This window comes from Diadema setosum, chromosome 12 (assembly GCF_964275005.1).
Source record: "Diadema setosum chromosome 12, eeDiaSeto1, whole genome shotgun sequence".
In the NCBI taxonomy this organism is placed as follows: Eukaryota; Metazoa; Echinodermata; class Echinoidea; order Diadematoida; family Diadematidae; genus Diadema; species Diadema setosum.
This window is the reverse complement of record NC_092696.1, coordinates 7,985,649-8,005,508: the sequence shown is the minus strand read 5'-3', so window position 1 is coordinate 8,005,508 and position 19,860 is coordinate 7,985,649. Positions and strand designations below refer to the sequence as shown.

The 19,860-nt window shown below is 42.6% G+C and overlaps 1 protein-coding gene across 1 annotated transcript; it reads left to right on the top strand.

The window, feature by feature from the left end:
- The first annotated feature begins 1,020 nt into the window (after positions 1 to 1,020).
- Positions 1,021 to 19,509, top strand: LOC140236337 (uncharacterized). The gene is made up of 8 exons (XM_072316293.1): positions 1,021 to 1,201; positions 4,629 to 4,687; positions 9,878 to 10,034; positions 11,054 to 11,202; positions 11,913 to 12,326; positions 12,603 to 12,815; positions 14,617 to 14,805; positions 17,021 to 19,509. The coding sequence occupies exons 1-8, from the start codon at positions 1,176 to 1,178 to the stop codon at positions 17,134 to 17,136; spliced, it is 1,323 nt and encodes a 440-aa protein (XP_072172394.1). The 5' UTR covers positions 1,021 to 1,175; the 3' UTR covers positions 17,137 to 19,509.
- Positions 19,510 to 19,860: the final 351 nt, after the last annotated feature.

The window sequence follows — 19,860 nt, the reverse complement described above, 5'->3', positions numbered from 1 at the left end:
AAAAGTGGGGGGGGGGAGCACTTTTCATCAGCTAACTAGCAAAAAAAAAAAAGGTCTTCAGAGCAAAAAAGAAAAGCTCACACTTGAGGCTTTGTATCTATTTCTATTTAGTGCCACTCACGCACTTCCGGGGTAAGAAAAAAAAAAAAACCTGTCACATTAGGGCAACAGTATAAGAAATGAAGAAAATGAATCTTATTTCTTATTTTCACTTTTCTATTGCATAGTGAAAGATCCTTCCCATATGGCCACAATGACAGTGAAAATGGGCAACATAATTAATGCATTCAATTTTAACAGTTTGTGTTTCTCTAATCAATGGACTCATGATGTATTTCTCTCTCAGACAATGTCTTCGATAGTCACTTAACGAAGGCGTTTCATTTCTCGTGCATTGAGGAGACGCCAAAGTAAACAATGAGATGATAATGATGACAATCATCACAATCATCATCATCATCATAAATACCATCATCACCATCATCACCATAGATCATCACCATCATCATCATTGTCATCGCCATCACCGCCGTCACCGCCGTCACCTTCATCACCATCATCACCATCATCATCATTAGATAAAGAAGAAGATGGTATAAACATTTTATCGTACAATTTAACAATACAGTGTAGTTTGAAACCCGAGTCAAAGTGTAGTATATATATATGCCGATACGTCACTTCATTGTGTCGAATCGTATTGATGTCGAATTTTACAGGCCCTGCCACTATGTACCGTAGTCTAATGCTCCTCTACACTCTGTGGTCTAAAATCTCACCACTTTATCTTAAAAACACTCTGACCTGGTTTAAAAAGCTTAAGAATTCTACCAGTTGTAAATTATCAATGCCCTATATAATTTTTATTCGACAAATATTAAAGTTAATGGTTAATATCATTGCATTTTACTGAATCAAATATGATTTTTAAAATTTCCAGAGTGTTTCAAAGTTTAAAATCTAGACTAGATCTAGTTTGGTTCTACATATGTATACTGTATACAGGAGATGCGCGCGGAATTCAACAGAACGAAAATATTTTGCCATCGTTTCGAACGTAGGATATCACATTTACAGCAAAAAGTCGTGTATTAGGCTTACATAAAGATAGCCACATTGTATTATGAGTAAATTTTAGAGTGATAGCAGAAGAATTGACGCTTCGCCATTCAAGGATGACGGAAAGTCGCAGATCTTCCAGGTAAGAGTTTGATAAGAACACAAATGGCGGGCCGGGATAAGTCCCACGCGTGCCAATCTATGTATGGTAAATGCACATGTAGAGGTTTCACGGTTGGAAAGCTCCATCTGGAACATCACTCAGCGTTGATAACGGTCTGTGAGGGAATGGTATCTAATCGAGCTGTTTGCTCTAGCTTTTGTTTGAATGCCATTGAGTCCTTGATGGAAATTAATGAGTGGGGGAGCTGGGAGGGAGTTCCAATCTTTACTTTATTTAGCTTTGGCAGATATGGGGAAAAAAGACTGCTGAGATCGATCGTGAGTGAGAGGGATTGTAGACATGGTAGAGGCCCAATAAATAGTCATTTTGTGATCTGATCGTGTGGATTGATTCAATGAATTGTACATCATCATACAAAACATCTTGACAAACAGGTGATAATTAATCGCTGTACTAGTAGCTCGTAGTCTTCAGTCTGAAGCGTCAGACTTCTGGCTGCTTCCACCAACATTTGACCAATGTAAGCTGTCACCTAACGTTAAATTTAACTGCAACCAGCCCCAACAGTAACTGCGACCAGTTGACCAGCAGCCCCAAACACGTTAACGTAATGGGGCTGCAGACTGTAGCATTCAGGATCATTGATGACAGAGGTAGTATTGCGGATAAATATCAACTTAAAATAGAAAAATTTCTTCACATCAATTTGAAGACTCAGGTGAAGTTGAAGTGTTGCCAGTGTATGCGCACACATCACATGCACACAAATTTCAGATCCATTGACCGGATAAGATGTCTGTGTGCGCATGCGCTGGCCGTCAATTCAGTGTAGCTCTCTCAGGTTCCTCTCGACTGAGTCACATTAAGTCATCAATTCGAACAGAAAGAGACTATTGGCAGAACCAAACGTTGCAAGTTACAATGTACCTGTTGTCAACACTTCAACTTCACCTGTAAGTATTCAAATTGAAGAAATTTTTCGGTTTTAAGTTGATATTTATCCACGATACTACCCCTGTCATGATCCTGAATGCTACAGTCCGCAGCCCCATTACGCTACGCGTTTGGGGCTGCTGGTAGCAGTTACCCCAATGGCAAACGCTACCACAGTATAACTGTGTATAAGGAGCGCCCCGGGGTTATGTTACACCCAGCACTTGACAAGCACAAGGTACGATAATATGCCAGAGGCGGACTGTACCAGACTGGAAGAAGGAGAAGCAATAGAGCAGAGAGAAGGGGGCCGAGGAAAGCTTCAAAACAAAAGAAAGCCGAAGGCTAGGCAAAAGGGCAAAGCTCAGCTCAGGGTATATAGTTGACCGACAAGTATGTCTAATTCCGCGAAAAACTTCTCATTTATACTATAGTAATGACATTTGCTGGGTCAGTTTTTCACTTCTTAGACAGACACCATTGATACATACGCTATTGCGAGAGTTTCAATCGTTTTGGTTGAACGCAGCTTTGACCCATTTCCCCTTGCATAAATAAACGAAAAAACAATTATTATTATTTTTTCCAGCTTGGTTTTCAAACCAATCTGGAAAAAATATATACAGGATTAATCAGGAAACATTTTGACTCACCTCTTCCACTGTTTCCTCTTGTTTTCTGGTTGTTTCCTCCATTTCTTTGCAGCGCTCCCCAATTCATTGCCGCCTTCATTTGAAGAATGACTGCACGAACGCCTATGGCAAGCCAAATGCTTCATACAATCACTACATCGGTACACTTACGTTTATTGACTAAAGTAGTAGTAAGTTGTTCGAGCGCTAAATTTAACTTCGTAATATTGTGAATGAGCATTTGGCTTGCCATAGACGTTCGTGCGGTCATTTTTCAGACATTTGACAGAATGATTACTCTGTATCTTGTTGGTGGGCCTTCGGGATATGTTCCGCGGAGACTAAGAGGAGAATGTGTTGTTTGAAGGTTTGAGATGAGAATACCGGTACATGTACTGTACATCTACATCTGGCTTCATGGAATCCACTGGCCTCCTTCATCATCACTGTTCATGTCCTTGTCTATGGAGGAGAGGCGTGAGCTGGGCTGGAAACTGCTGAAACACTGACGCGGAGTAGGAGGCATCACCACATTCTGTGAAGCACTTGCGGGTCACCTATCCATCCCAGTTAGAAAAGCCCTGTGTCCAGTCCGCAGGGTTCTCCGGAGGTCATAATCTAGAAGTTATCCCAATTGCCACAAACAAAAACTTATATGAGTACTCATTTATCCCAAGAACTATCACAGATTGGAACACACTCCCACTGACAGTCACCGGTGTCACAAACAAAGACTCCTTCAAAGCAGCAATCCTCCATTACATCCAAGACCAAAGCAATTAGTTTCTCAACCTCTCTCTGCGCAATAAACACCAGCGCACCCCCTGTCGGGTTGGCCCCTAATCTTAGGGCTGTTGAACAGTAACATAAAAGATGTTCGGGAAGAAGTGATAAAATGATAGAAAACTCCTCTGCACAGAAGAATTTTTTGTCAGACACCTGACTCCCTGATAAAAGAAAAATTATAATAATAATTTTAAAAAAGATACTTACAAATGTAGATTATAGATATCATGAGTGATTGTCATGACTCATGAGTGTAGTCTACAATGTATATGAGATTTCACTAGACATCTATGCACTGTAGAAGGGTCTACACTGCCACAGCACTGGTAGTGGTAAGTCTACAGTAAATAGACCACTAGGTTCTCTTCTAGTTGAGTTAGGCTAGCTATTCCATAGAAACAGACACTCTCCTTCTTCTGTCCAACATCCCTAAGCAGGGGGCAAGTGGACAGTGGTGTGCCGGTGTTTATAGCGCGGAGAGCGAGAGAACTTAGAAACTACATGTGGTTGCTTTGCTCTTGGATGTAATGGAGAGTTGCTGTTTTGAAGGAGTCCTTGTTTGTGATGCCGGTGACTGTCGGTGGGGGTGTGTTCCAATCTGTGATAGTTCTTGGAATGAATGAGTACTTATATTATAACAGTTTTTGTTTGTGGCGATTGAAATATAACTTGTAGAAGATGACTTCCGGAGAACCCTTCGGACTGGACGCAGGGCTTTTCGAACTGGGACGGATAGGCGACCCGCAAGTGCTTCAGGGAATGTGGTGATGCGTCCTACCCTGTGTCGGTGTTACCAGTTCCCAGCCCAGTTAACGCTACTGTGCCTAGAACAGTCCCCTTTAACAAATCGCGCTGATGTTTTGCACGGCTTCCAACCTGTCTATCAAAGCCTGAGTCTGAGTCCCTACAAAGCCTACTACCATACTAGGTGCTGGGTTCCCTTTATGACAGCTTCTTTGCAACTCAGGACATTTGTTTAAGTTTTCATAATTTCTCAAATTTATTTCCCACTGTTGAAACCCAATAAGAAGGATGGATCTTGATTCTTGTAGAGAGGAGTACTGATTTTTGTTAATTATGTTTATTTCTTACAGGGCAAAACAGGCAGTGAACTACACAGCCTTTGCTGATGATAATGATGGTGACAGTGATGGTTAGTATGAGCTACATCAACATTCTTCATTTATTTCTCTATTCAAAGACATATTCCACCAGAACAGCCTGTTCCAAATAATTTCAAATTCAAGTCGCATAAACATCCTTGTTTTGTAAAAAGCAAGTACGGTAAAGTGTTGGCATATTTCTTTTGCTTAGGATTGAATACTGATCTGATTAATCATGTCATCACTGTGAAACATAAATATTTGATTTTAAGTCATGCAAGGACATCTCGTTTTTCTTATAGGTCACAAAATGAAGTTTCAGTCAGTTTCATGGACTCAGTTTAGTTGATCTCATGCAGGTCAAATGACAGTGCCAAGTAGGAATTCACCAAGAGACCTGAATATGCTCTATATAATTCTATATTCAACTTACCGGTATGCTTTGGTTGAATACCAAGTACCATAAGTCCATAGTCCAATGTGCCTTTTTATAAATTTTGGTGCTTGGCCTTCGATGCGGCAAATCAAGGGGAGCCTTCGGACACAATGTTTTGTCCCTTTTCTCTGAAGATACTGTTAGATTATTGCAGTGGCCCAATTTCACAAACTCACTGTCGTATTTTGCTTATCTGAGATGTATGATGATGCTCAATTTTATATGAGGAAAAGAAAACCCTTGCCAGCAAAAAAAAAAAAAAAAAAGGTTTCCTAAAATATGCTGACATTTATTAGCAGAGATGTAAGTGAATACAGAGCAGTCCCATTATAATAAACATGGTTTGAACAAAATTCTTGTTGCGACAAAGTAGAAATTCAGGTCCAAAAATCATATATAATTTTATAATTTACTATTTCACTATAACACCATTTAATTTCAATGAAGAACACAACCAGTCCTGGGAACTTCATTACACTGGGAATCATCTGTACCACCATGTTCGTTAACCTCACTAAATGGTTTATTCAAATTAGTTGTGTGTATTGTCTGTGAGAAATGTTGTACATGAGATGGTAAATGTGATCACCCATAGACCTCTCCCATAAAGCAGTTTGCATTTATCTTCACACCATTGACTCACTCATAGAGTCTGAAAGCATATGTGACCCGCTACAACAAAATGATCCTAAAGTCGGGCGAGGTCGATTATTTGAAAATTGCATGACACAATTCCCTAATCTTTCTACTTTAAATTGATATATAACACGTCTTATAAAAATAATCGGCTGCGGAGATATCGATGTTTAAAAGAGAGCATGTCAAGACGTCTGGGAAATCACTGTTTCGAGAAAAGTGCCCTAAAAGTTCTCCTTGCGACGCAATCTTCTTCTTCTTGCTTGTGGTCTGTCTGTCTGATCTGTCGTCTTGAGTCTTATGCAGTGAAGACTGCGTCCCTCAGCCAGGACCTGGCAGCAGGGGTGAGGCTACGGAGGGCAGTCCATCCTCCCGCCAGGCGATGGATGGTGCAGTCCTCTACCAGGTGATCTGCTGTCTGTATTTCCCCGCAGTCGCATCTGTCTGTCTCTGACAGTTTCCACTGGTGCAGGCATGCTTGGAAGCGCCCGACTCCAGTGCGGAGTCGGTTGAGGCGACACCAGTCCTTTCGTGGGAGGTCGCAGCCAGAGGGGTGAGATGTAAGTGGCAGCATGTTAGTGAGTCTGCCTGCAGGCTGTTGCTCCTTCCATTTGTTTTTGAGCCAGGCCTTCCGACTGAGGTTCCTGTTCTCTGAGGAGAGGGCTTGTGCAGTCCTGATAAAAGGCTTCCTGCTTTTGAGGCGCTGTCTAGGGAGGGCAGCGTGCATCTTGGTGTGGAGGGGATGGTGTTCTTCCGTGTCAGCCTTCAGTGCTGCCTGTCTTGTAGCGGCTTCTCTTCTGAGGTGATGGGGTGGAATGCCTGCTAGCACAGGGAGCTGGTGGGTGGGGGTTGGTTTCAGGCAGCCTGTGATGGTGCGGAGAGCAGAGTTGAGTTGGGTGTCCACTCTCTTGGTATGGCAGCTACGCCCCCAGGCAGAGACGCAGTATTCCGCTGGAGCGTAGACAAGGGCGAGGGCGGTGGAGCGGAGGGTGGTAAAATCTGCTCCCCAGTCATGGCCGCATAGTCTGCGTAGAAGGCACACTCTGGCAGATGCTTTCCCAGCTACATTCAGTGCATGGTGACGGAAGGTGAGTGAGCGGTCGAGTTTCACTCCGAGGTAAGTTGGAGTAGCACAGAATGGAAGATCGGTTCCTTGAAGTTTGACATGGAGTTGGCGGTCTGCTTCCTTGTTGTTCAGGTGGAACACAGAAGAGATGGTCTTTTGTGCATTAAGTTTTAGCCGCCATTGGTGGTAGTAGGTCTGCAGAGTCTGCATATCTTGGGTGAGGGTGTGTTCAGCTTCTTCAAAGGAGTTTCATGTGGAGAGAATAGCCAGGTCATCAGCATAGGCGTATTTCGAGCTGCTGATGTGGGGGATATCTGCTGTGTACAGGTTGAAGAGTGCCGGTGCAAGAACCGAGCCTTGGGGGACGCCGTTCTTGAGGGTCCTTGTTCTGCTGGATGCTCCGTCAGTGATTACTTTGAAGCAGCGGTCTGTAATGATGTTTGTGATGGCTTGGACCATCTGTCTGTCTTGTAGTGCTTGATGGAGCTTGAGGGTAAGTCCTCGATGCCAGACTGTGTCGTAGGCAGATGAGAGGTCAATGAATACAGCTCCACATTTCTTCCTGTCCTCGAAGGCAGCTTCGATTTGGTTGGTTGCTGCAAGCACTTGGTCTTCAGTGCTACGCCCTTTCCTGAAGCCTGCTTGTTCATCTGGTAGGAAGTGCTCGAGGATAGGTTCTATCCTATTTAGAATGAGTCGTTCGAACAGTTTCAGGGGCACCGACAGAAGTGAGATGGGGCGGTAGCTCTTAGGGTCATTTCTGGGTTTGTTCGGCTTTAGAATGGCTACAACAGTGGCCTTCTTCCACAGCAGGGGGACTTTGGCATCAGAGATGCATCGTGACATGAAGTGTCTGAGCCAGTCATTAAGGCGAGGGCCAATGTGTAGCAGTTGTTCTGGGTGGATGTTGTCAGGGCCAGGGGCTTTCCCATGCTTGAGAGTGCCTAGTCCTTGTTTCATTTCGGAGATGGTGAAGGCTGCTGTGAGACCACGATCAGCAGATGGACTGTTTCTCATTTCTTTCAGTTTGTTGTTGACATCGCGGGAGAAGTCCTTGTCAGGGAAAGGGTATCTTCCGTTGTTGATGAGAGTACGTGCTATTGCATCTGGCGTGACGGGGCAGGCCTTTTTCTTGGTTGTCCTCCCAGTGAGTCTGTTGATTAGTTGCCAAGCTTTCCGGCTTGAGTGCGTAAAGTCGATGCTCTCACAGGCTTCCCGCCAGCGTGCCTTCCGCGTGTCGTCAAGGTGGGACTTCAGCTGGGCTGCCACCTCTGCGGCATGTTCAGCATTTGGGGAGTTTTGGAGAGTCTTGTGGAGCCGTTCACACTCCTCGTCCCATCCAGGGATGTACTCTTTCCGACAGCCTCGTGGGATGGTTGCTTTTGATGAAGCGCTGACTGCCTGGAGGAAGGCACTATATGCCTTGTTGATGTCCGTGGTCCATGGGCAAGGAAGATTGGCTGCTAGGTTATCTGTCTCTTCCTTATAGATGTTCCAGTTTGCCTTGCGGAAGTTCCATCTTTTTGCTGGGCGTGTCATGGTTGGAGTCACTAGGGGTGTGCCTCTGATAATAATAGGTCTATGGTGGCTGTGAGGAAAGCTGTCCAGCACTAGTCTTTCAGGGGCCTCAGAGGAATCACTTTGCCACCATGCAAGGTCTGGGTTGGTTGAGGAGTCCCATCGACTGGAGTAGAAAGTGGCAGGTTGACGTCTGTCAAATAGCAGGTTAAGGTCGAGTTCTGAAGCCCAGTTGCATAGCTCTTCGCCATTCGAGGTGCAGTAATTATATCCCCAGTCAGTGTGCTGGCAGTTGAAGTCGCCGGCATACAGAACCGGAGACGGTGCGTGGGGAAGGTCATTGGGGACAAGCTGTGTAGGAGGAGGTTTATAGACATTGATGATGTGAAGGCCTTGCACCTTAATGTGGTGCCATTGGACGGCAGCGTTCTCGGCGCAGGTGGCAATGACGCTGCAGTCTTTCACACAGGATTTCACATATGTCGCAATACCATGATGCCGGCTGCCTGTAAAGGCAAGTAGAAGGAAGCCTGGAATGCTGGCACAGGACTTGTCTGAGTCTAAGAGATGTGTGTCTTGGAGGAGGATCACAAGTGCTTCATGCTGCGAGGCAAGATGATGTATGACATCTCTCTTTGCAGGAGTGAGGCCCTCTACGTTGAGTTGTAAGACCCCAGGAGCAGGCATTGTTATGTGAGGTCATGCGATGATATACACAAATTGGAACAATATATACAATATTTACAAAGGAGTTCACAAGAGTTCCTCGATGAACAGGCTAGTAGTAGCGTGTACAGAGACTCGGGTGTCTCAAGAAGATCAGATCAGGTCAGGAGACCGAGAGGTATGCAACTCGTTAGCCGTCGGACGTTGAACGTTTCCAGGATGGACCGCGTGGAGGTCAGTTGCTGTGCCATCCGGCGACGCAATCACAATCAAGAGACACGCAAGTCAGTATTCACCTCCGGACAATAGAAGTTAAGCCCTAGCAACCCCCGAAATGCTCATTCAAACACAGCGTCGGCGGTCTCCTCACCGACCAATCAGTGACCAGGATGTCAGGAGAAGCGGCTAGGCATAGCGCAACCCGCCCGCACGCACCAGTCGACTGGGCAGTGTGCGAGCTTCACGCTTCAGTTAGCGGCAAGCAGCAAACTGACCAATGAGATCACTCTGGTTGTTGTTAGGGGCGGAGCCTATGTGTGGCGCTCAATCCAAATGTTCGAACCAGTTTCTGCTTCGTTGAAACGCCAAAAAAACATGGCCCAGAAAAACGCTATTTTTTGGTCTTTCCTTTCATCATTTTGCTTCAAAATTTCGACAGATGATAGAAGACATGTCAGACTCTAATAATATGTCAAATTCAGGAAATCGTAAGTTTTGACCAATTTTGATGCTCTAACTTCAAACTCGATTTTCACGGCTTCGACCGTGCACGACTTTAGGACCATTTTGTTGTAGCGGGTCACATATAGATAGCACCATGCAGCTCAATTTTTCCCCTTATTAAAAAGAAAAAACAAACAAATTGGAAACGTTGAACATTGACTTTAACCTTTCCCCATCATATTGTGGATGCTACAGGTGACTTCACAGAGCCCACTCCCCCTACCACCAAGAAGCCGAAAGAAGAGAAGGAGAAGAAGGTCAAGAAACCAGCCAAGAAGAAGAAGCCCGCAAAAGATCCAGACGAGGATTACGATGAATTCAGAGATACATCACGGGGGAAGAGAAAGGAGAGGTATGTTGCATGGAGAAATCTATCTTAAAGCGATCATATAGTTTTAGTTGAGACCTAACTTAGGGTTTTTTTAATATTTTGGTGAGATCATGAATGACCTCTTTTGAAATATGAAAGAGCATGTAATTCCAAGAGGAATTCAACATTTATTTGATGAAAATTGGTTTTGAAATGGCTGAGATATCCAAAACAGAGTGATTCGAATACAAGGTGGGACCCACTTTTTATTACGACCCCTTTGTTTTACTTTGTTTTTGGATGGCTCAGGGATTCCAAAACTGATTTTCATCAAATAAACTTTGAATTCCCAGTAGAATGGTTTGCTCTGTGCTATGTCATTAGTGGTTTCTCTGTATCTCGCAAAAAGTTAAAAGCCCAATGCTCATATCCACCAACACTATCCCTTTAAATTCTCTGCTGTATGATGCTGTATGTAATCTTTCCAATAAGCCAAACTGCAGAGAGCAAAGTCACGACCATAATTGTGTCTTTAGACTAGTGAAAGGAACCACATTACACCCGTGTTGAAAAGTTTGCTTTGGCTACCAGTCAAAGACTATTGAATACAAAATTTTGTTCATTACTTGGAAAGCAATCAGTTGTTTTAGAATATGTGCCAAGTCGTAGCCTCCATTCTACTGGTAAGAACTTACTTGTAACTCCTATAATGAAGTCGTCATGTGTGAACCAAGCCTTCTCAGCAATTGCATCATGTTTATGGAAACAAAAACCTGTTCATATCCATTCTTTGCAAACATTGGATTCTTTAAAGGATAAGTTCACCTTCATGCAAGATGTATAAAATGTACATGCAGCAATATTAGAAGAACACATCAGTGAAAGTTTGAGGAAAATAAAAAATAATCAAAACTGCTGTTCAAGTGTGTAAATCGAGATTCAGCAGTAGTATATTGTGCTTTCAGAAGAAATCTTTTATTTACATGTATATACATGTATAGCCACAGATGTCATTTCATTGTGTTCATGCCATCGTTGTCATTGTCGTCGTTGTCGTACAGGAAGCCTATTGAGGACCGCATGTTTGACCGGGAGCTTGAGCTGGCCCTGGAGATGTCCAAACAGGTGTCCAGCCAGGAGACGGAGGAACCGCCACGGAAGAAGTCCAAGGCGGTCAACGTGATGGTCCATTCAACACCGAAGGCTCCTGGTAAGGCGTGGTCACTCATTAACCCACTGAACTCCATTTAAAGGCATAATTTACCTTTTGCAGATGAAACAAAAACCCAGCACTAGTGCTTCAAAATAGTTCTGAAATGTGAGTGACAGATAGAAACAACCAATGTGAAAATTTGAACCCGTCTTATCAATGTTAAGTATTGTTTTAGAATATACAAAATGCGAACAATATAATAAAAAGGTTTCCAGACTAAAACGTCTACAGTTATGGTTTAATGAGAAAAATAGCAATATCTCCATATATTTTAGACTGTATTGCTCAAATTTTGTATGGTCGGATGTTTTCTGATTCAATTGACCTACACATATGCATCAAAAGTGATATCTTTAGCATTTTTAAACTCAGTGCTCCCAAAGGTAAACAGGACCTTTAACCTCCACACAGTTTGTTCCCTCTTTACTTTCGTGCACCTGCCACTAGTGATTTCTTGCCACACCCATTTTGGTTGATGGAATGGTAGCAGTTGACTAATAGTGATAATGATGATGATTGTAATGATAATGACCATGAAGATAATGGAAATGCCAGTGATGATGATATAGGAATCACAGAAATAAAAATCATGATACTGATATCCCTCCTTTAATACAAAGTGCGTAATTCATAAGTTTCAAATTGCTGTAATATTTGGATCTGACACATGTTTTCCATTTTCTCTCTTTGGTCAAAATATGTTGCAGAACTCTCAACTACAGTCATGTCAGAAACATCCACGATGGCATCAGATGACGCAAATGTCAAGGCCAGTGGGGCAGATGGTAATGAGGATAAAGAGAATCTCCCGATACCGCTTGCATCATCCTCCCCTGTAAAGACAAGAACAGAAACGACTGCCCCAAGGACGTCCTCAAGGCATGGTGGACCATGCGAAAGCAGCAACACTGCTGATTTTGACGTGATCGAAACGCTCGACACCAGTGTGGAGGACGTCTTGGATGGCGGGAGGAGGGGTAGGAGGAAGGCAGCAGTGGCAGCGGTTGCCAAGCAGCGGGGGATGGCTGATGGAGATGACGATGATGGGGATGCGGATGTTGCCCACGGCAACAAGACCAAGCGGAGGAAAAAGAGTGATGAAGATGAGGACTTTGATGCAGGTTAGCCAGATGTGATGATGAAAAGACATTTTGGTTGTTTGACATTGCTATTCCTCAGTAATGCAGAATTTGTATTTTTGTGTTTATGCATTGTTACTATGGTAACCAGAGGACATTATCAGATGACCAATGAAAGTTGCTCATATAATATAGGTATATATATAGCATAGCATATTGTGCACCAAGAGTAAAACTAAGATGGGGTAATGATTTTTTGGTAAATAATTGTAAGCTAATTCACTCTTCACTTACTCCTCCAATTGGCAATGGCACCAGGTTTTGATGCCAGCGATGATGACGATCCTACGTGCGATGATGACGACGACGATGATGACTATGAAGGGGATGAGGACTTTTCGGCATCAAAGTCCAAGAAACGGAAGCAGACCAAATCCAAGAAGGAAACCAAGCGGGAGGCAAAGAAAACGGAGAACAAGGCTTCTTCGAGGAAACCACGAACTGCTGGCGCCAAACCGTCTCCAAAGCCAGGTAGAGGGCGCTCTTTGTTGTTGAATGTCAATTTAACCCTCTAAGGACAGGTGTTTCAAAATGGCATTGACGTTGTTGACAATCATGTTGCTAATAGGAGCAGCAGACTTACCTATATTGCACGGAAAGGGTTTGTGACTCATACCGTGATCAAAAGACTTTTTGGAACCATGTTTAAATTTACAGTCAGCTCCACACAAGGTGATCTTGTCTGTATGTACTGTAAAACGAGGAATGTTCGCATGCATTTTAATTTGGGGAATTTCACGAGAGCCAAGATTTGCGAAATTAAAATGCACGCAAAAATTCTTGTCTAAAAGGCCGTCTGCTCTAATTCGTGAAAATTTCATGCCGCGAAAATATGTGTTTTATAGTGTAGAGGAATAACACATTTGATGCTATGCGTATCCGGGCAATTACCCCCAGAGGGCAATTACCCCCCGGCTAAATACTGGTTAGTGGTAAGGTTAGAGTTAAGATTAGGGTTAGGGTTAGGTTTAGTGTTAGGAGTTTGGGTTATGGTTAGGATTAGTTTCAGGATTAGGATTAGGATTAGGGACAGGGGAAGGGTCCGGGGTAATTGCCCAGGGGGTAATTGCCCTAGACCCGATGCTATGAATGTACCTTGGGACTTTTTAATATTCATTGACTTTGTTGATTATTTGACATATAGGCGGGGGCGGAGTGACGTCACTTCCGCATAGCGACGAACTCGCTGCCCTTATTGCGATGAAAACAATAGCCGTCAAACGAGCGTGCAACAGAGCATGCAATGCCGTCATACAATACGCGAATTGCAATATATGGGACCGTTCATTAGCACACATAAACGGAGTTTACGTGGATCTACAGTGGAGCTGTCAGTTCATGCTGTGTTACTACTGTCACGTTTAATGCTGTTCATTTCACTTTTATTTACCGCTGAATCTAGTTCATTGTTTCAGTTAAAATATGCTTTCATAGATTATATGATGTCTTTCGATTACTGTGATAAACTTTCACGGGAAGCAAAGGAGAGATACGAGACTAAACTGTCCTCCATCGGCCTTGCAGTTTGTCCTTACCGTGTACCTAACTATGCACAGCCCAGTCGCCGCTGTACATACGTATTCGCGTAGCGTATTAACAGCGTCTGGTCGGGCTACCGTGTACCCGCAGACTCGTGGATCAATGACCCTACATCGTGGCCAGACATTCAGTTCGCCGATGTGTACATGTACCTAACGAGTACACCTGGTTAGTAGTCGGTTATCATTTACTTCCAGTAATTTGAATTCAGAGCATATCGTCCTTGACTTCACTGGACTCCAGTGGGATCCGTCTTCATTCTCCCGGCTGATAGCAGCTAACCACCGGTTCCTTCTTTCTGGACTGCGATCACGTTTTGGAAGTTCAAAGAAAGATCGTTTTTTGTCCAACATTAGACTATGATTATGGCAGCCAAACACAACACAACTTCGAGGCATTGTGAGGATGTGAAACAAACGATGAAATGATGTACGAATCTGCAGTAAAAATATCAGAAAGCTGTGCAAAAATAACCGATAATAGCACACTAGTGTATAGCGTTCATTCAGTGCAGTGCATTATGCATGTACCGTGCGTGTATTATGCATGCGATGCATTGCTGAGCGCTGCACTAAGGTACGGTCGCTACGCATTTGTTTTCATCGGCCGGGTCGGTTACTAGGGCTCCATGTTGAAAATGCCCGGATGTCCGCCCCCGCCTATATGCATTGTTGTCTTGTGCACAGTTGGCTATATACCGTATCTTTGGTCAATCTCCCTAATCTCTTGACAGCTCCGGCCAGCAAGTCCCCAGGTGCTTCTTTGGTCCGGCGAGCTCCCATTGGCAGGGCGGGGCCTCCCAAGGGATTCACCCCACCATCCCAGACAACAGGGACTGCCCCAGCTCTCAAGACCAGTGGTGTCGCGTCGCCGAGGATGGGACTGGCGAGCATGAAAAGACCACTGACCTCACCCTCAGCTGGTATAGTGTATAACTCTTTTTACCTATTCCTTACGGGAACCTGGTACACCACGCTCCCACAGTGTCCACTCGCATATGGGAACCTGGTATACCAGATTTGATAGCGTCAAATATACGGGAACCTGGTCATAACTTTATATTTATTTATGTTATGCTGACCAGAAAAATGACTTTGATCGAAAGATTAGAGTTTTTAATACAAATATCTGTTCCATTTCTGTATTAAGACTGCATGTATTTTTGTCTAATTTACCTTTTCCAACGTAGTATATTTGCAGTTATGCTCTAAAACTTTTATGAAGATGTATGTACCCAGGGCTCGACACTGATGGTGGCCTGGTGGCCTGGGGCCACCAAAAATGAAAGTCGGGCCACCAAATTTCAAAAAAGGACAAATTTGGTGGCCCGCCTCGGGCCACCAAAATTTTGTGAAAAGTATGTCAATAAATTCGTAACTTTTTGTGCCGGAATTGCATAAATGCATACAGTGAGTGTGTGACTCATAAAAGAAAGGACTTTTAATGTTTTTAATTGTTTTTTTCGGGCCACAAAAAAAAAAAAAAAAGTTAGTGTGGAGCTCTGATGTACCAATCAAGGCTGGGCTCACTAGATTTTGACTTTTGCTGATCCCATTTGGCAGCCCTTATAGGGTATAACAAAAGAGTTTGCGAGCCCAGCGCATGCTCTATTCAATCTCACATCCTACTGATACTTTGCATTGTTCGATGGCACATGCAGTTGACTGTGGAAAGGGGATGTACATTATGTACTGCTTTCACACAGGCTGATTTCCAACATGTCTGGGTTTTTTTTTATGACAGGAAAAAAGAATTGTTTGGGGGCATTAAGGGTTCTCGGAGAGTAGTGGAAGGAACACTGATATTTTTATTGGGGTTTTTATTTTCTTGAATATTGTGAAGCAGGTGCTCAGAAATTGTAACAACACACAAAAATATTATTTCTGATCCTGACATGAATGCAATGTGCACGCGTATCTGTTGTGATGCCTAGTACAAGGGACACGCATAAGATGCACAATAATACCATATTCCAGGTTGTGAATGTAACGACTAACAAAATTGTTGGGAACTGAAGTCCCGATTTGCAAATAAAAATTAGGCTTGCTAAGTGTATGGGGTATACAGCACATTGCATGGCTCTATCTGAGGGAGGCATTCATTGCAGAAAAGAGGGGGAATGTTTTGTCTTTGTTGTTGTGCTGTTGCCAAATGTTGCAATAAGATATAAAGAAAAGAAAAATTTGCAAATTTAAAGATGTACCTGGCTGTGAGATAAGCACAAACTTTCCCGTGCTTCTGATTCTTTTTTTTTTTCTCCTCGGGATAAAAATTGCTTTCCATACTTCTACGTTGTAATAAGAAAAAATAAATGCAAACATCAAAGTCAGCATAAAACTCTATTCAAGTGGCATTGCATTAGTGTAAGTATTCAGGGAAACACTTTTATACCCCCCCCCCCCCTACAATACTGGAAAAGGTGAGTCTTTCTTCTGATCTTAGGGACCTTTTTCCCACCTTACCTTAGCATTTAATGGAAGTAAAGAACTCTCTACTACATGATGCACTCAAGTGTTGCACTGGAATTAATATGTTTATTTATCTATGTACATGTAGTTGTATCATTTGAGGTATTGTAAAAGTGGACATTTTAGCGATGTTGAAATTTCTGCGCTTTTCGCGCAACTAGAAACTAGCGTGAAAATAAAAGCATGCAAATATTTATGCGTGCTATACGTTCCAGTAGTTGAGGTCTTGATTCCGCGTAATCAAAAACATGCGAAACTCTTCTTACCCTGCTGAGCGCGAAAAATTAGTCACACGAAAATATCCACTTTTACAGTAATGTCTTGCCCTATTCTTTATTTGGGGGTAGGGTTGGGATATTTCTAAGATGTAACTTCCTGTGGTTATGCCTTATTGAAAACATTAGATTGATATCAAATTTAATCTTTATAAATGAAGTGTGATATTACAAGATTACACATTTATCAGTGTGGCCTTTATTTTAATAGCATAACTTATGTTGATGATTAACTGCAGATTTGATATTCATCAAAATAAAAGTGATGTGTGTTTTTCTAATCAAGGAACACCATATTTTGTGAAGTCAACACTATCTCTGTTATGATTGCTAGAGTCAATAATAGACTTCTTGTCTCCAAATCAATTTGTGTGATTTATTTTCTGTTTTACAGCTTCAGGGAACAACCCACTCGGTGGAGTCAAGCTAGTCTCACCTGGTCCAGGCATTCGACTAGGACTGTCAAAATTTGCAAGGATCAAACCACTGCACAACAATGCAAAGGTGTAGGACTAGTGACTGGGGTGGAAGTGTATGTGAGACTGATGCTGAACTGATAAAACCCAACTAGACTTCCTGTGTGAAGTAATAGAACATTGAGCTGGTGTCTCCCGAAGTCATACCCCGCTTTGACATTGGACCCTGCATTGCCGGAACAGTTGCCACAGATCTCAAATACAACTGACGTCCACACTGCTATATCGCCTGTCCCTGAGCTGTGGGGGCAGTTGGGGCTTGGGGCGAGCCCTGCCACGTGAAACCAGACATTGCATACGGGCACATTTGATGAATACAGCTGGATGCTATCACTCTCTGCCCAAGGCCACTCTCCCCTCCAAATCTTGTCTCTGGACCCAACTTGCTTTGCGGGGGTGGGAAGACAAGTCCAAGCGAGTACAGTATTGTTTTCGAGGAGAAAGTCCCACAGCGTGTGATTTTCTCTGCGTTGCAGGGACCAATGTGAGCGCGGGGTAAAAATCCTGTGGACCTTCAGATAGATCCACTTGGGATTCTTTTGTGACAACCAAGCAGTAAATCAGTTTTCAGAATTGCACATGGCAAGGATCAAACCACCGGGCAACAATGGAAAGATGCAGGGCTAGTGACTGGGGTGGAAGACTCCATGAGACTGATGCTTGAAACCAATTACAGTCAACATGGCAAAGCCAGCCAGAATTTATTTGAGTCAATAGAACAGTAAGCTGGTACCTCCGCTCCCGAAGACTTCCAAGCTCTTTGGACCTTCTGTGAGAGCCATTCCCCTATGACAGCCAAAGTAGTAAAACATTCTTCAGAATGGCAAATGGTTATAGGGCAAAGACTTTGGCAGTGAAAATTATCAAAATCCTGCTTTTTGTGTTAAAGTTATAAAAGTCAAAAATACATTTTTCGTGACCACTGTATCATGAAAGTCTGTTTTGCATCGTTTCCCATGATGATCAGAATTGAAAAAACTGCACAATATTTCTTCTTTACCCATGTTCATTGACATTTTCAGCACTTCAACCAGGATTGTAAAATTTTCCCTCAGAAGTCACTTGACTGCTAGCTTTTGGTCATCTGCAAACACCTCTCCAGTCAAGATTTGTACATAAACATCCAATTTACTTTTTATTCATGTTCAGATGTACAAAAGAGTGATTTGTGTGAAGTGTGGGACACAGTTATAGTTCCTTAATCCTTGCTAGCCAGTGGGGAAGAGAAAAATCTGCATTACCTGATCAGGTACTTAAATCTTAGAAAGCTTGTTATTTTTTATCAATTATCATTATTATTACAGACTGTATTATTACCAGTACTACTGGTATTCATACAGAAATGTCAACTGATTATGGGAAATCTAATTTGTGGTTAAATTTGACCCATGATACAATGTACTGTGTGACGGTCTTTATCTAAAATCTAAAAACAGATTTCTTAGCAAAGTTTGTTTAAACTTCTGAGGGCTTTTATCTTTGGTATGGGCCTTCTTCAACTAGGAGAAGAAGAAGAATGTATGTGCCTTAATTTTCAGAGACCAAAATAAACAAATAATAATCATGCCCACCCACACACACGCACGCACACGCCCCTTCCCCCCCCCCCCACACACACTCACTCACTCGAACTCACACACTACTGTTTGTGTGTGAATTCACGTAATGTGATGCACAGATCAGATTTGTCATACATCTGTCAAGAGTTACTGCAGTGCACTCCCGCTATAACGGACACAGTTACAACAAAATTCCGGTTACAAGGATCCGGAAGTAAAAATTCAAGTCCCAACGTTTTCACCTCTATATTTTTCATTGTTTATTTGTTCAGTTATGACAAAATTTCAATACTATAAAAGTGGAAATTTTCATGGTGTTGAAATTTTCGCGCATTTCGCCCAACCAGAAACTACCGCGAAAATAAAAGCATGCAAATATTTTTGCTAGCCATATGTTCCTGTGCGTGATGTCTTGATTCGGCAGAATTAAAAACATGCAAAGCTCTTCTTACCCGACCGAGCGCGAAAACTTAGTCGCGCAAAAATATCCACTTTTAAGAGTATAACGAAAGAAAACTGCTGGTCCCAAGGACTTCATACCAGAAGTTGACTGTATAGGGAAACTCTAATTGTATGTGAACAATCCTTAAACATGCCTTCATACTGGCACAACATACTCGGTAAAGAGATCTTTACTTCAAGTGCAAGAATCAGTGGACGAATGCTGCTAGTTTCAATGTGGTGTCAAAATCATGCCTCTGTGTTTGATAAGGAGTACTGTGTGTTTGGAGATACATACACATTGTTTTGAGTTTCATGATTTTCACAGTGTAACCTGTAATAGAATTACTTTTTTAAATGTTTAGACTTGTACAAATACCTGTAAATAAAAATAATCTATATTAGAATATGCATCTGTGTCATATCTTGTATGAGTGTAATAGTATGTGACTGCATATCTTCTGTTTTTTCTTAACTTAAAGGACAAGTCCACCTTCATTTAAATGTGGATTGAGTGAATGCAGCAATGTTTGTAAAACACATCAGTGAAAGTTCAGGGAAAATCGGACAATCCGTTTAAAAGTTATGAATTTTTTAAGTATCTGCATAGTCACTGCTGGATGAGAAGACTACTAGAGTGTATGATGTCACATGTGTACAACGATATAAGGAAAATATAAAGAGAATTTCACAAAATTTTACTTTTTGAAAAAAGTGCACATTTCTCCGACTTGTCACTGACGTATGTTAAAGGTCCA